The sequence below is a fragment of the Ahaetulla prasina genome, chromosome 8, assembly GCF_028640845.1.
Source record: "Ahaetulla prasina isolate Xishuangbanna chromosome 8, ASM2864084v1, whole genome shotgun sequence".
Taxonomy (NCBI): Eukaryota; Metazoa; Chordata; class Lepidosauria; order Squamata; family Colubridae; genus Ahaetulla; species Ahaetulla prasina.
Genome location: NC_080546.1, coordinates 35,546,294 through 35,563,859, shown reverse-complemented (window position 1 = coordinate 35,563,859; position 17,566 = coordinate 35,546,294). Strand labels below are relative to the sequence as shown.

The following is a 17,566-nucleotide window of genomic DNA, read 5'->3' as shown; positions in this document are numbered from 1 at the left end:
TAGCGTTTAAATAATCTATGTAAGTAGCCCTTTCTGCAGAATACAGTTTGCATTCAAAAAGGATATGTCCATTGTCTGGAGTTGGTGTAAACTTATTCATCCCAAGATACATTTCAGATAATAGACTATCTGTTTCAATAAGGCAGTATTTATATAGTCCCATGGTTCTGTGCCGTACGCAATCTCTGGAACTATTTTGCTGTTACATACCTTTATGAATGGAAGTAGAGGACTCAAGTTATCTATCGTTGGTGAGCTGCCTTATGGCATTTTTAAAGCTGTAGCTCTTAAAATGCAGGAGACAGGAACCTGTTTCTGCAGAAAAAAATTCTAAATTTAGATACAACTTAATATCTATGCTCCCTATCCAAGCTCCAATTGGATCCACTTATTCCCCAAAACTACTACAGATAGTCCACAACTTACAATTGAGCCCAAAATTTCTGTTGAACAGGTTAGTTAGTAAATTTTGCTCCGTTTTACCACCTTTCTTGCCAGTTAAGTGAATTATTGCAGTTAATTTAGTCATAAATACAAGCCAGTTGCCAAGCATCCAGATTTTGATCACGACCTTGATGACGCTACAAGTCACAGGTGTGAAAAAGAGTGATAAATCACTTTTTTCAGTGGCATTGTAACTTCAAATAATCATTAAACAAATGGTTCCACATTGAGAACTAACTACCTTAATTTTAGATTTGACGTTCAGGTAGAGTGCACAGTATGAAGAAAATCTGCACAGGTCGCTTCTTGACCCTATTCCTGAATATATGGCATCAATATTATAGCATCTGCATAAAGCAGAACATTTACATGTTAATTTTAGGCATATGCATATTCGTTGAATGGAGTTTGGGATATTGTAAATATACAGATTAAACAAAACAGGAGCCAGTATACATCCTTGTCTGACCCTTTTATTGATATTAATTTTCTGTTAAGGAAGTACATGTTCCTGTTTTGAGTATAATGCCTTAATTAAAGAGATGAGTCTGGGCTCCATGTTCAGATTCTTAAATTTCTTCCAAAGAAGGTCCACCCATTTATTGAATTAAATGCTGCACTAAGGTCTATAAAAGTTACGAAGACGTCTCTCCCTTTAGCTATATATTTTTCTATTAGATGACACAAGACAGAACAATTATGAATGGTAGAGTGACCAAACCTAAATCCAATTTGCTCTCTGAGTAGCAAGTTCTTTTCAATTACCTAGTCCTCAGTGTTGTATAAAAGGTATTTGGCAATTTGTTTTATGAAAAATGAAGACCTATCTGCAGCAGGCTCCAAATATACCCACATCATTCATTTTGACAAATTTTAATGAACACAATAAGCCTTCGCACAACAAAAATATTTTTAGCCATATGAAAAATTGGACAGCAAATATCTGAGAACTGACACACACCCTGAGTTTTTAATTTAGCCCTACTATCCTTTGGTTGATGTTGATTATAAATTATCCCAAACATTTAATGTATTTTGAAGGGACCAAATTTCTCTCTAGGTTATTTTTAGCCTAGTTCCGCCATTTCAGATGATGCTGCACATGTCTCTACATTTCAGATCAATACTGTGTAACATTTTTTTTTATTTGCATTTATATCCCGCCCTTCTTCGAAGACTCAGGGCGGCTTACATTATGTTAAGCAATAGTCTTCATCCATTTGTATATTATATACAAAATCAACTTATTGCCCCCAACAATCTGGGTCCTCATTTTACCTACCTTATAAAGGATGGAAGGCTGAGTCAACCTTGGGCCTGATGGGACTTGAACCTGCAGTAATTGCAAGCAGCTGTGTTAATAACAGACTGTCTTAGCAGTCTGAGCCACCAGAGGCCCTGAAAGTTTTAAGTAGTAATTTTATTCATTGATAAACCAAGGGAAAGTTTAGCTTTGTCTCTTAAATTGCAATCTTTCATTTGTATATTTTATCCACTGTAAAAATAAACCTGTAATACATTTTTTCTGTCAGAATATAAATTGATAGGATCAAAATTTGATGTTAAATTCTGATAGTTTATAACAGCACAATGCCTTTTTTTTATAGTTGCCACACCACTGACTTCTTCAGATAAGCTGTATATTTGGGGACGGTGTTGCAATGAAAATAAAGGAAGGTTATCATCAATTTTAGGAAAAATTCAAGAAAGTATATAAACAATTAGCATTAAGGCAATTGTGATGTTAGAAGTTTCATATTCTATCTGTTATCCTATGTATACATGTGGACTCTTCCAAAATTGGGAATTCACTAATCCATCTTATTTGCACTTCTGGGAAATGGACCAATTGATTAGAATATATAGGACCTCCTGCTGAGAGAAGGTACCAAGGGGGGAAAAATTGTATTATTTTGGAACAAGGGACAGAAGAGCTAAGTTAGTTAAATTTCCAATGCACAAATTATTTCATCTGATGACACACAAAATCTTAAGAGTATCCACTGCTTTGTTTTTTAAATGGTATTTTTTTAACATTTATTTTAGATTTACTTATGTTTCAGGGACCAGTTAACTTTCAATTAGTTTCAGTCCAAAACTCAAGTCACTTCTGGTTATACTGTATAGTACATATAGAAGTAGATGCATAAGCCAACAGTTCAAATCTATATCAGAAAGGGCAAATCTTTAATTATACAACGTGTGTGTATTAAGGGGATTTACCAAGTATCACTCAATTCACCTGATCAAAAAAGTTATGGTAAAAGTAACTACCAGTATCACATTTTACACCCACGCAGATACACGCACAGAGAGAGAGACAACTGTACACAAATTGGTTTTAGACATGAAAAAATGGTTTGCAATACCAAAGGAAAGCACATAGACAGACTGTGAAGTTAGAAATCACACCATAATAACCAAATTATTTTTTTAAAAAAAATCACACTTTTTATAAAACAACGCAAACATGTTCAACAACAAAAGAAAAAAGCCTCAATAACCCACAGTACAAGACAAATGCAGTTTAATCTTATGTCCTGCATCTCTCCCATAGTTCGTTTAGGGAATTTTCAGTGCAAAACTATCTTAAAAGTTCACTTGTAACAGGTGTAAAATTATTTTGGAAATGCACGGCATCTACTTTTGTCTTATATACATATTTTCGCATAGGCACTATTATAGTCATTCCTGCATTAGGACTCCTTGGAAGAAATCACCAAACTGAGCATACTACCCATGTGATATATGCAGGTTCTTGGTTGTTTTTAAATAGTTCAAGAAATACGCACGCACGCACGCACGCACTACCACTATGGCTAAAACACAGTCAACCATCTTAAGAGACAAAAATAGTGATTGCCAAAAAAAAAAAAGTATTTTAAGTAAAACAAAATAAAAACTGACACATTCAAGTTTCACAAGCTTCTTTGAGATGAAAAGCTTTTGATTGGAAGCATATCAAAAATAAGTCTAGTGATTTGAGAGTCCTTAGACTCAACATACTCAACTATGCTTTACAGTGTATTTGGTGCAATGTTCGCTATCATCAGGTATGAAATAACCACAGTATTTTTTCACTATAGCTTCTTTCTTTTCTTCTCTCTCACAAACTTAAATCTTTATGGGAAAAATAAACACAATCTTATTTAGTCTTAAGAAATTAAATAAAGCAAAATTAGTTTTTATCAATTACCAAGTTATATACCTAACCACTTAAATTTCTGAAAGGACCCACATCTTTCCTTTGACAAAACAAAAAGAATATTCTGATCTTTAACAAAAGCAGAAATATAAGCCTTGAGCATATATCTCAGCATTTATATGCATGCTGAATGTCTAGATTTTGTTATCTAAGACAACTGTAGCCCTCGATGACTATTTCCCATGTTTGACCTTCTTCTCTCATTCCGATATGGCCTCCCTCTGAAATTGCGGTGATAATGCGAGCCTTCCCCTCTATTTCCAGTTAGTGACCCTTTCCATGGTTCCTCATTTTTTGGATGCTGATAACCTCCTCTCCCAGGTTGATAGCTCCTTTCACTTCTAGGTCTTCTACCACCACCATAAGTTTGATTATAAAATTGTTTTGATCGGCCACTTCTAAGCATATCAGATACTTCATGCTCATCTTCAGAGCTCTCTTCCCTTGCCCTTGACACTCTACTTTCCTCCCCACTTGCTGATATAAATGCATTAGACTTGTTACTTTTTTCTTTATAGCCAGGAACATTTTTAAATTCTGATTTTGAAGTTGATGTTTGTCTCTTGATGTCTTGCATTTCTGTGGGAGGGAGGTTTTGGAGTAGAGATTTTGTTTGAGTAGCAGGTGGGATAGCAGGACTGGTCTGCTGATCCATAGGCACTCGGGCTGAGGTTTTATTTAGGATATTACATTCATTCTTGATGGCAGTTTTAGGGAGAGGTAAGCCTTGGAGATTTCTTTCACCCTTGGTTTTCTGAAGTGGCTCGGCACATTCAGCAACTGGAGCTGAAGAAGTTTCCTCCACAGACAGGACCATATCACTTCTCTTGGCCTCCTGTGGCACAACTTGCCTCAATCCGGAATTTTCAATATAACCTGGAACAGGATATCCATACCAAAATTGAGGGAAAACTGATGTAAGTGGTACAGAACCTAAAAATGGATTCTGCCCAAATGGAGGTTGTGGAAATATATTTTTGCCTCCTAGGGACTCCTCATAACCAGCATGTAATTCTTGTGCCGGATTCTCAGACTCTACACAGACAAGTCCTTGACTTTCAGGCACTTGGGTAGCATGTATAAACAGGGGCATGGGTGAAGACATAGTATCAGTCTGCAGACTTTGTCCATCCATTCTAACGTCATTTGGTACATGGAATGGTCCATTTATTTGTTCATTTTCATTCTGAGTCAAAGGTATCTCCTGCATCCAAGGATGATGAGAATACATTGCAACTGGCACCTTTGGGTACATTCTACAGGCATTCAGGTAAGCTTGATGTAGAGGGTACAAATAGGAGTGTGGCGCCCACATGGGACAACTGTATGCCTGAAGAAATGCAACAAAGACAATTTTCATTACATTTTAAAAGTAGATTAGGTCAGATTATTATTTTACAAATTATTACATTTTAATACATTGTTTTAGTCCATGCATAAAATAATTGTTCTGGGCTGAAGATGTGGTCTTATAAATAATTACTAATACTCTTTATATTTGTTACAAGTATACCAACCATTAATAAAAGCATCAAAAATCCAATAGCACATGCTGTGAATGGGCTATGCAGAAAAGCCATGGGGCTATGCTAAGAAGATCCAAGTCACCAGGTTTCCATACAATTCACAGCAGTAGACCATGCTATATTCAAGATAATGTGAAACTAAAGCTTGACTCCTATTGGTTTTCTTAAGACCCCTTTGAAGTCTTCTTAACAACAATAAGTAGAAGGCTGTTGCCTTCTGCCGAGATGCTTTTTACTTTTCCAGTCTAGCCTACAACCTTGATATTTTCTGGAGGTCTCCCATGTAAGCCTACTTAACATCATCCAGTTTCCAACATTAACTTTATTAACATGTTTTAAGCATTGCTTAGTTTATTATTCTTCCATGGTAATATATTTTATTTAATTATACATATGTGTAAGGTAGGGGTAGGCAACCATGTGCTTCCAAATGTTTTTAAGTAAAATTTCCATTATCATTGTTAAATGTCCATGATGGATGGAACTAATGGAATTAGTCCCAGATACCCAGAAAGTAATAAGTCATCCTCCCCTGGGTTAAACAAAAACTAAACAGCCTAGGTTTACTCCACTGCCCTGAGCTAATGTGAAATAAACATAGATTATAATGATTAGCTGTATAAACCAATTTTTCCCACAAAATCTTACTTTGTAACTCTGTTGTAACTTTTTATTTGTAAAAGTATATTTAAAATAAATCACTCTTTGTATTGTAATATATATTGGAAATCTTTAATAAGCCAGAAGTACAAAATCTTGGGGCATTTTTGTAGAATGCTGGCAAGCTCTTCTGTAGAGCCAGTTTGGTATAGTGGTTAAGGTTCTTAAGGGGAAGAGCCTTCTCTGTGGGGGCACCTACCCTATGGAACGAACTGCCTCTGGGGCTACCCCTTCTTCCCGACCTCCGGGCCTTTAAGCACAAGCTCAAGACTTTTTTGTTTCACCGAGCCGGGTTGGCCTAAGAGTAATTTTTAATTGAGTGGTTTTATTACTTGTTATTTTAATATTCGGCCTTATGGTTTCAGATTTTTAAATTTCAAATATTGTGTTTTAATTTTTGTATATGTCTTTTTAACTTGGCTGTAAACCGCCCTGAGTCTTCGGAGAAGGGCGGTATAGAAATGTAAATAATAAATAAATAAATAAATAAATAAATAAATAAATAAATAAATAAATAAATAAATAAATAAATAAATAAATAAATAAATAAATAAATAAGGTGTTGGGCCTAAAAGCCAAGAGACTGTTCTATACCTTCTTTAGGCATGAAAGCTGACTGGTGACCTTGTGATAATCAGTCTTTCTTAGCCCAATTCATCTCACTGAGTTGTGTGGACAAAACAGGAGGCAGGAGTATTAAATACGTTCACAACTTTGGGTTTATAGTGAGATTATAATAATTAGTTTGCCACACCCTCAGCTAATTATTCTAATATTATAGTTTTTAAACAATACATTCAGCTTTTCACACAATTTTACAGAACAGAGAATGTTGACAGTTACCTTTACACCAAGATTGAAGAAAAATCTGAGGATATTTTTATCTTCATGAAAAGAAACAAAAATATTGTTCAGTTTATGTATATAAAAACATAGAAATTCAGCAATCAAAATGTGTTAATATTTTTAAAGCTTTTGTTGTATTGTGATGTGTTATTGCCAATACATTATAGAAAAAAATTAAAGAATTAACATGACTCTTCAAAAATGAAATGATCTTTTATATAAAATAATCACAGTATAATTTATGTTTCTATGGGTTTTCTTAATAAAGGCATGGGAAAGATGAAGAGTTAAACACTCACAAATAGCAACAATCTTGTACACATCACTGATGAAAAGTGCTTTGATTCTTTTCACAAACTCCAGAATATATCTTTTCTTAATATTATACATAATGATTCCAGATCCCATATTGTCCATCATTGTCTCATTTGTAAAGCATATTGTTTTCTAGATCAAGCTGATCATATTTTGCTAGAAGTGATATATACGCTAAATTTATTTACAAGGATTGATCTCCACTGTATGCTCATTACTGTAACAGTTGAGGTAAGGAAAGAAGACATTAAGGATAAACTAATAAAGTTTGGTAGCTTGGAATATAGCATGTTAGTTTTTCTCTCTCGTAGTTTTACTTAGACTTTTGGTGATCTAATCTATCCAATAAAATACACACCAATTAAATATTTAGCTGCACTCCAGCCCTTATTTATAAATACTTAGGAAGTAAATTATAGAATTAGAATTCTATTGTCCAACTTGTTTCAACTACCAAATGAAAATTTAGCTTTTCTCAGCTAACGTTTATTCTTATGTTAAACTGCAAAAATAGATAACAGGATGAGACAACTTCCTTCACAGAATAGCCATCCTCTTCATGCTTGTTCCCCTTTTATGGAGCTTTATATATACAGCATGGGGAGGACTTGCCTATAAAGATGCCAAAAGTCAGACACGACTGAATAGTTGAAACTACTAAAAAATATACAGCATTTCCTACTGCTGTCAACACACACACTTCATTTAATAAGGAAGGGATAACTCTCTTACCATTTGGTAGATCTTCTCCTGTACCACACAAAGAATATGAAGGAGTAATAACTCGTTCCCCCTTTTCATTTATTGGGAACCCAGGGTACAAGGGATCCTGATAAAGATTCAGTGTTTGAGGCATAGGTATTAAAGGCTGATTAACTGTTTGGAGTGTTACTGGAATGGCAGCAACTGGACTAGAGGTTCCCTGACTCAGAGTTGAATCTAATCCAGGGGTTGGGGTTGATCTCACAGATGACACAGGAATCTGGGATGGAACACCTAAGACATGAAGAAAGAAAAACACAAACGAACATCAATCTAAGCAACTGAAAAGATATTGTTCTCAAATTGTCCAAAGCAGGCAGAGAAAAGTACGAATTCAATCAAAGCTATTACTGAAGCCCCCAAGAATCAGAATGCTGGCAGAGCAGAGAGTGAAATGAAGTATAGCATGGGCAATACTTGGATTTTTCAGCTGTGAAATATTATGGCTTTTATGGATGATAATTTCTGAATTAATCTTATAGTTACTTTTATTATATGAATGCATTTGAAATGCAGAAATATATATAAGTAAACGAATAAGAAATCCCAATATCAAGAAAAGTTACACATTTAATACATACACACACACACGGACATGTAACTTTAATTTGGCCTCTGAATACTGAATATTGGTTAGTATAAAAGTACTAACGATCTTCTATTGCAAAACCAGTTTGGACTAAAAGGGTTTTCCTCTTGCAAACCTGTTAATCCGTAGTCGGTTGTTTCACTTGACCAAGCTGGCACAACAGCTGGTGCAGAAGGCACAGTGGGAGGCAAATGTATTTCAGGAACAGTTGAAGACAGGGTAGCATTTATACCTGATAAAGGTTCCTGTAAAAATAACACGGACTTTTAATGTTTTTTAATCATTTAATATATTTTAAATTAAAACAATCTAATTCAGTTTTAAAATCTGAAAATTAATTTTGTAAATTTTATAGCCCAATTCTCTTTAAGTTGAACCAGTCTTGCCTTCTTGGAAATATGCAGGGAACATGGGCCAAAGTATACTTCACGCAAAATATTATTTTATTTATTTATTTATTTATTGATCAAATTTATATACCGCCCTATCTCCCGAAGGACTCAGGGCGGTGTACAGGCATTTAAAAACGCATAAATACAATATAAAAAATATAAAAACAGTTAAAAAACTTATTCTAAAAGCCTGTTAATTTAAAATTAAAAATATAGAATAAAAGCCAATTTAAAAACCAGTAATTTAAAATTTAGCTCAGCCCTGCACAATTAAATAAATATGTTTTAAGCCCGCGGCAGAAGGTCCGGAGGTCCGAAAGCTGACGAAGACCGGGGGGTAGTTCATTCCAGAGGGTGGGGGCCCCCACAGAGAAGGCCCTTCCCCTGGGCGTCGCCAGACGACATTGCCGCGCTGACGGCACCCTGAGGAGACCCTCTCTGTGAGAGCGCACGGGTCGGTGAGAGATATTCGATAGCAGTAGGCGGTCCCGTAAGTAACCCGGCCCGATGCCATGGAGCGCTTTAAAGGTGGTCACCAGCACCTTGAAGCGCACCCGGAAAGCCACAGGTAGCCAGTGCAGCCTGCGCAGGATGGGTGTTATACGGGAGCCACGGGGGGCTCCATCTATCACCCGCAGCCGCATTCTGACTAACTGCAGCCTCCGGATGCCCTTCAAGGGAGCCCCATGTAGAGAGCATTGCAGTAATCCAGGCGAGACGTCACGAGTGCGTGAGTGACCGTGCATAGGGCATCCCGGTCCAGAAAGGGGCGCAACTGGCGTACCAGGCGAACCTGGTAGAACGCTCTCCTGGAGACGGCCGTCAAATGATCTTCTAGAGACAGCCGTTCATCCAGGAGGACGCCTAAGTTGCGGACCCTTTCCATCGGGGCCAATGACTCGCCACCGATGGTCAGCCGCGGATTTAGCTGACTGTACCGGGATGCCGGCATCCACAGCCACTCTGTCTTGGAGGGATTGAGCTTGAGCCTATTTCTCCCCATCCAGACCCGTACGGCCTCCAGGCACCGGGACAGCACTTCGAAAGCTTCGTTGGGGTGGTCCGGTGTAGAAAAGTACAGCTGGGTGTCATCCGCATACAGCTGGTACTTCACACCGAAACCACTGATGATCTCACCCAGCGGCTTCATGTAGATGTTGAACAGAAGGGGCGAGAGGATCGACCCCTGCGGCACCCCACAAGTGAGGCGCCTCGGGGCCGACCTCTGCCCCCCCGTCAACACCGACTGCGACCGGTCGGAGAGATAGGAGGAGAACCACCGATAAACGGTGCCTCCCACTCCCAATCCCTCCAACCGGCGCAGCAGGATACCATGGTCGATGGTATCGAAAGCCGCTGAGAGGTCTAATAGGACCAGGGCAGAGGAGCAACCCCTATCCCTGGCCCTCCAGAGATCATCCACCAACGCGACCAAAGCCGTCTCCGTGCTGTAACCGGGCCGAAAACCGGACTGGAACGGGTCTAGATAGACAGTTTCATCCAGGTGCAAGGGAAATTGATATGCCACCATATTCTCTACAACCTTCGCCGCGAAGCGAAGGTTGGAGACCGGACGATAATTACCTAAAACAGCCGGGTCCAGGGACGGCTTCTTAAGGAGGGGCCTCACCACCGCCTCTTTCAAGGCAGGCCGGGAGACACCTCCACCAAAGAAGCGGTCGAATCGCCTGAGCCAGCCTCGTGTCACCTCTCGAGTGGCCAGCACCAGCCAAGAGGGGCACGGGTCCAGTAAACACGTGGTGGCATTCAACCTACCCAACAACCTGTCCATGTCCTCGGGAGCCACAGGGTCAAACTCATCCCAAACAATGTCACCAAGACCGCCCTCGAGCATCTCACCCGCATCACCGCAATCTTGGTCCAAACCATCCCGAAGCTGAACGATTTTATCGTATAGATAACCGTTAAACTCCTCAGCACGTCCCTGCAACGGGTCGTCCCGCTCCCCCTGGTGTAGGAGGGAGCGAGTCACCCGAAACAGGGCGGCTGGGCGGTTATCTGCCGATGCAATGAGGGAGGAGGCGTAGCTACGCCTCGCTTCCCTCAATGCCACTAGGTAAGTCCTAGTATAGGACTTCACTAGTGTCCGATCAGTATATTGACAACATTTGCATTCCATGATCAGTTGCATATACAACATCCTTACTGTAAGGCAAATTAACAGTACACATTACACAGTCCTACCATCTTTAGTGAGGGCAACTCAGTTTGAAGTAGTTTAATATTCACTCTCCCTTCCCACATGCTTCATTACTCCACAAGAAAAATATAAAACAAGAATTCTATTTGATTAGATCAGAATATATTTTCCAGCATCTAGCCAATTTTTTTGAAACGTACATGCAGGAAACGTACATGTAGCAGGAAAGAAATAAACCTTCACTATTACTATCCTTGAACAAGGTGATTGCACAAAGCTATAATAAATTGGCTTTCAGACCGAACTGAGAGCAAGGTTGACAAGCACCTGATGTTGTGGATCTTGGTACCTTTCATTAGACATACTGAATATCCTTAATTAAGACACATATCTTTAGTGAACAATTCATATTCTACAGATTAAAGTAATTCTGACAGGACTCTTGGCAATATATTTTTAATGGATTGTATTCAAGTTTCCAAAAAAAGGAATATGAATTTTAGCAATTTGCTTAAAACTCTAAACTTCAAGTAAGGTAATCTTTCCCTGAAACGACCACACAAATTTAAACATCCCTCTCTTACCTGCTCAATTGGTGGTGAATGAATATTTCCATTGCTTGAGGGAGATGATATATCTGCAACAGCTATATCCTCCTTACTGTCCTGCAAATTAAAAAGGACACTTGATGGCATCCATTTTGCAAAAGAAGAAAATGATCAGGATGCACCACAGTGCAACAGGCTTACCTTAGACATTCTAGGATCCAGCTTCTGATCTGCAAGAATCTGCTCAAGATTAGACACTGCAATAATGTGTAAGAAAGCAGCAAAATTAATGAAATCACAGAATACCAGAAAGCAGGTACTGCAACTTTCAGGCGTTATGAACTATATCATCTCTAGCCAATATAGCCAACAACACGGGAACCTGAAATCTAATAATCTAGATGGCATAGGTTTTATTCATCCATGCTCTGAAAATACACCAAGATTTTAGGGCCTCCAAACCCTCCAGTTTGTGCTATTCTTTTACTATGTTTATTGAACAATATATTAATATCTTTAATATGAAAATATATTGGTCGTCAATCCAAAGAAAGCCCAATATCTGCTTTTGTTCATACCTTTCTCATCCTTTGCATCTTTATTTTTTGCCACCTGTTCTTCCTTCAGGTTGCCGATTCTTTTCCCATTAGGAACTTGGGATGTTTGCCATGCAGAGGTCTCATTAGTCTGTGTAGCTACTTGAGACACAGGTGTATTCTGAAATAATTGAATATGAACCTAAGAGAGCTCCTAATTTTATATGAAAGTCCTGGTCACAAGAACCGCAAAGTTGCTTTTAATCAAAATTTAGGTTAATATGTTCCCATAATAAGTTTACCAAATTACTGTCTACTAATGACCTCACCCCATTCCTAAGAGGTCCGTAAGGGGCGTGCATAAGAGCACAAAGTGCCTACCGTTCCTGTCCTATTGTTTTCTTTCATTATATCCAATTCATATAGTTATTGCATGCTTATGCTTATATATATATGCTTATATATTATATAGTTACTTTCATGCTTATGCTTATATATACTGTTGTGACAAAATAAATAAATAAATAAATAATAAAATAAAAATTCCCAGTAAGATGAGGTAATCTTAGCAAAAATAATTCTAAGTCTTCACTGGTTTTTTTCTTAAGAAAAATAACAGGATTCTTCAGATGTTGTGTCCTAATAATAGTGCTAAGAATTGCAGGCCTAAAAATTATCTTCTTGCTTTAATTTATATATTATTAAAACTCTCCAGTCTGTTGTCACCTTCATTTGGGCAAAACAGTGCATCATAAGGTAACAATTTTTGAATCAAGGTATCTCGAAGGGAGCATGTTAAAGAATGATTCCAAAATCTGTGACCCATTACTCCCATAGGATTGAAATTTTAAGGGTCTTCAGTTTGGGCAAAATTGTGACTGCTGCAGCACTGCCACATCACCATCGCATGATCATGGTTTCAAACACCCTGTCAGCTTCCCACAAGCAAAATCAATGGGAAAGCCAGCAGAAAGTCAGAACTTGCTCTAACTCTCACTACTTACTACCTGCCCATAATCACTGCTTATCTATTTAGGCAAGGAAACACCTCTGAAATAATGACCCCAAAAATCATGGATCATCTAGTTAAAATCCAAGTCAGATAATCTTCTCCAAAGTAAGAATGAATTATTAAACATATACTCTCAAAATGAGTAACTGTTCCTTTTGAACTTCCTGGTATTGAGTCCCAATCCAAATCATTTGTTCCTGTTCTGAATATATAATCTCAAAGTTTAATTATCTGCACAATGGTCAAGACCTGAAGAGTTACAATTTTAAGTGCTTTTCTTCCTTAGCCTAACAAACATTCTGCATCACAAAAGTCCCTCTGATTTTTAAAGCCAGAATGAGGAACATGAGGAAATACTATTTATTAAACAAAAATACTACTTGAACAGACAAATACCATGAAATTCTAATGTGTCCAGCCTATGAACAAAACTAGATCAGGTTGTGGGCTATGTTCCTTTATGATATTTAACTTCATTGTAATGTATATCAGAAAACTAATTTCTGCTCAAATTAAGGGACCAGTTGAATCTAGTGAATTACTAATATTATAGTGTAAGATTTTTCTTTGTCCCTACAGTAGAACGTATTAGTGTATGTATTCCTTGAATGGCAGTATACTGTACCTATCCAATCTCTTTTGTGTTTCTTAACTGACAAAAAATGATAATATTTAAAGGCAGGTCCATTTCTAGTTTTAGGAACGCAGAGTGTATTGTTGCCAGCACCCTTCTCGCTTATTTATCTGATTATCAAACCAATATCTTAATGTGCACTGGATCTGTCTAACAGCCAGCACTGTTAATAATGGCACCAGATCTCAACGTGGATATTAAAGATGAGTGTAAAGTCATTAATAAGGGAGAGCTGTCCAGTATAGTTACAGAAGCTGTGCAGCTCTTAAATGCACTGGCCTCCAATATGTACCTAATTAAGCTGGATGCTGGGGTCAACATTGTCTGAAGGACTCCCATGTTTTTTTTGGGGGGGGGAAACTTTAGAATTTGGTTTATCTAATTAAAACATTTTATTTTAGGATTGGTGCAGGTCTGTACTATTCAAGTGCCATAGTATATAACAGATTCAACTGACAAAGCAAAACATATCAGGTAATATTTCAGTTGTGAGAAAGACAGACTGTCTCTTTCAGTATTTACTGGAACAGAATAATAATGTACTGTAGTCCAGAATACATACAGCCCAATGGCACACCCAGCACACATACCAAAAGTGCAGGGAAAGCTTCTTCATCCTGGAACTGGATTTCATAAAGTGAATTAACTTCATCTATAGCTTGTTTCTCTTTCTGTTCCTCTGCAGAAAGACCAACATTACAATTCTTGTTTCGGTGGTCCAATTCTTGCACTGTCTCACAATCTGTTTTTCTGGGGGCGGAAATTACATCTATTAAAACTGCAACAGTTTCATCACCCTTTTAAAAAGTAAAGATTTCCTTTGTCCAGTCATGCCTGACTCTAGGGGGGAGTGTTCATCTCCGTTAGTTAACTGAGGGAGCCAGCAATGTTTGAAGACACTTCCACGGCCATGTGGCCAGCATGACTATATGCCAAAGTGCACAGAACACTGTTACTTCCCAACAAAGTGGTACCTATTTATCTACCTGCATTTGCTTGCTTTCAAATTCTAGTTAGGCAGGAGCTGGGGTAAATGACAGGAGCTCACTCTGTCATGCGGACTTCGGATCTCGAGCCCTAGCTGTCAGCTTTCCAGCTGACAAATTCAGCATCTTTAATCACATGCCCCTCCATAATCCTTTTATGGCATTTCAAATATTTATTTGGTCTTGTTTTTAGAAACTGCTACCTAGATACTGCATGTAGTAGCGAAATGGTGCTTCATCTGATGTTGATTGCTTTGATCTGTCAAATTGCTGGGTTAAAAGTTAATCCTAAATTTCAAACAAATCGAAACTTTTTATCACTGGAAACTTATCTTCACTTAAAGCAAAAATATTATGTTTAAAACCTGTGTTTAAACTTATGCTAATTCAAAGGATAAATCTAATATTCTGAATTATGCCTCCCTTTAAAAGCATTTAGTTTCTCAATAGAAAATTCAAGGAAAATAATCCTACCAAAAAGTACATCAATGTATCAATATTGCAAGATATGTTCATTCGTACATGGTGGCAATGATACAAAGCTCAGCAGTTCTGGAAGATGAATGACTACAGAAATATACAAATTTAAAATGCTGACTTCCCATTCCTGCCACCTTTTTTGATTAAGCATCACCTAGTCATATATTCTTACAAAAGTATACTGAGGGGATATTGTATATGATAACTCATGGAAAGTCACAATGCTTCCCGCACATTTTTTTTACATTTAATTACTCCATTAGAGAACTGGCAGAATAAGGTTGGTGAGTATGCTTCAATGTCAAAAAATAACTTGATGTCAAAAAGAAATCCCACCTGGTATTAACTTTTAACATAATTTTGAAACTGTTAATTGACTATAATTTTGCACATACAGATAGTTCTCAGTTAACAACCACTTGTTCAACGACCATTCAAACTTACAATTAGGCTGAACAAGTGGCACTTATGACCAATTCTCAAAGTTCCAGGTATCCAAGCATCCATTCAGTCACATGACCTGGATCTGGGAATTTAGCAAGCACTTGCACTTATGACAATTGCAACATTCCACAGTCCCATGCTCACCATTTGCAACCTTCCCTGTACATTTCCCATAAGCAAAGTCAACAGGGAAGCCAGCAGCAAAGGTCACAAATCGCTCTGGCAAGTCGTTCACACTCTCCCCCACATGGCAGCAGGCACTGTCAGTCCTACTGTATCTCACAGGTGACCACATATTCTCCCCCTCCTGCCAGCAGTCATTTAGCTGCCTGCCAGTCTGTTTACAAGTCATCCAGGGTTCACCCAACTACTCACAATCCTCACTTAACAAAGGCAACAGGGAGTTGCCTTAAACTATGAGATCATGTGGCATCGCAGTTTATAACTGCATTACTTAACAACGGAAATCCAGTTCCAATTATTGAGGACCACCCATACAACTCTGTATAATCCAAGTTTAGGTTTCTCTTAACAAAATCTTTGTTGTCTTCAATCTTTCAATTCTGTCTTAAGTCTGCTAGGTGCAAAGAACAAGGGACACTCACTGAATTCACAGCACTGAGTTTATTGCTATCTATACACAATAATCTGGTCAATTAACAGTCCAAGCTAAAGTTGTGCTAGATAAGGATCAACGGAATTCATGGTGGGGGCTGATCTTGGGGTCACTTGGTGGCTGCGCAATTATCCAAACTGATGACACGTTTAACCCCAGCTTCCATTTTAGCTTGCTCATCTTCTACCTATTTCATATACTTACTTCAGACAAATAGCTTTGGATACTTCAATTTTTCTTCCACGTTTAGCTAGAAATTCTTGTTTCTTTTTCATTATCTTAATAAGTCCTATCATTTTGGCTGTTTTTGTTAACCTATGACTTTAATAATAGTCCTTAAACGGTCAAATCGAGATATGAATACATCAGTTCTAATTTATTCGTGAAATAATAGAGGAATATTTTCCCTTGTCTTAGTATTTTGTAAGTTCCTATGTAGTTTTTACATTTTATAAATAATTTCTTTTTCTTTTCTATCTTCACTCTTGAGTACAATATTTTGAAAAATAAATTCAAACTGAACCAAAATGAAATGAAATAAAGCATAGAAAGGGCAATTAGTAACTCCTCTTTTAAAATGTCAAATTGTAACCAAAAAAATGTGAGATATTAGTCACCTTACAGCTTGCAGAGGGTTTCTGCCTTGAGTTTTGTGATGACCAGAAGATTGTTGAGAAGATACCCCCAAACTGGGCAAGTGATGCTGTCTTGTGATTTGCATTCGAGAAGGGAAAACTGATGTGGTTTTTATTAGCCTATTTGGATTTTTGGAGCCTCTGCAATCTGTATCTGGAAGACATATTTTTCATCAGTTAATCCAAAACATATCAGTAATCAAGTCAGTAGAATTCAAGTTAAAAAGACATACCAGTCTGAACATTTTGCCCATGCACCGAAGTGGCTTTTTTAATTTTTTTCCCCAGTACTGTGCTCCAGGTTTCCAAAGGAGCTGCCTGTGGAAGAGGTTTAATATTTCTTAGCAGTACTGAATGCCTGATGGAAGAAAGAAGAAACAAAATCTCTGTAGTAGTTTCACTATTGCACTGAAGTCCACGAGTCTTAAAGGGACCAAGGTTGGAGACCCCTGCTTTAGAACACTACGTTTTTATATTACAGATTTGTAGGGGATCTTGTGTGGTATGGAGGTCAAATTTATGTCTGACCTCCATAAATGCTTCTAATATGTGAAGTAAGAGAGTCTATTACTTCACAAATTAGGCTATCCCACAGTATTTACTATTCCACCATACATCCCAAGGTTACTTACTTAACACCAAGTTCTTCCACAAAAACAATAACTGGTCCATCTGCAGACTGGACTTCTTGAATGTGAGCATTGTAATACCTTCCACTGTGCTCTAAATATACCTATGGAGAAAATAAAATAAATTGTATGCAAAAGGAAATACA

General features: G+C 37.7%; 1 protein-coding gene across 1 annotated transcript in view; it reads right to left on the bottom strand.

Moving 5' to 3' along the window:
- Positions 1-134: 134 nt before the first annotated feature.
- Positions 135-17,566, bottom strand: part of OTUD4 (OTU deubiquitinase 4) — a 35,086-nt gene continuing 17,654 nt past the window's right edge. Inside the window, exons 11-21 of the mRNA XM_058193555.1 lie at positions 17,424-17,524; positions 17,025-17,149; positions 16,774-16,945; positions 14,221-14,380; positions 12,027-12,165; positions 11,650-11,705; positions 11,485-11,565; positions 8,463-8,592; positions 7,729-7,992; positions 6,679-6,719; positions 135-4,979 (exon numbers count right to left, since the gene is read on the bottom strand). Coding sequence (XP_058049538.1) covers positions 3,798-4,979; positions 6,679-6,719; positions 7,729-7,992; positions 8,463-8,592; positions 11,485-11,565; positions 11,650-11,705; positions 12,027-12,165; positions 14,221-14,380; positions 16,774-16,945; positions 17,025-17,149; positions 17,424-17,524 — 2,451 coding nt within the window. The 3' untranslated portion in view covers positions 135-3,797. The remainder of the gene's footprint in view (positions 4,980-6,678; positions 6,720-7,728; positions 7,993-8,462; positions 8,593-11,484; positions 11,566-11,649; positions 11,706-12,026; positions 12,166-14,220; positions 14,381-16,773; positions 16,946-17,024; positions 17,150-17,423; positions 17,525-17,566) is intronic.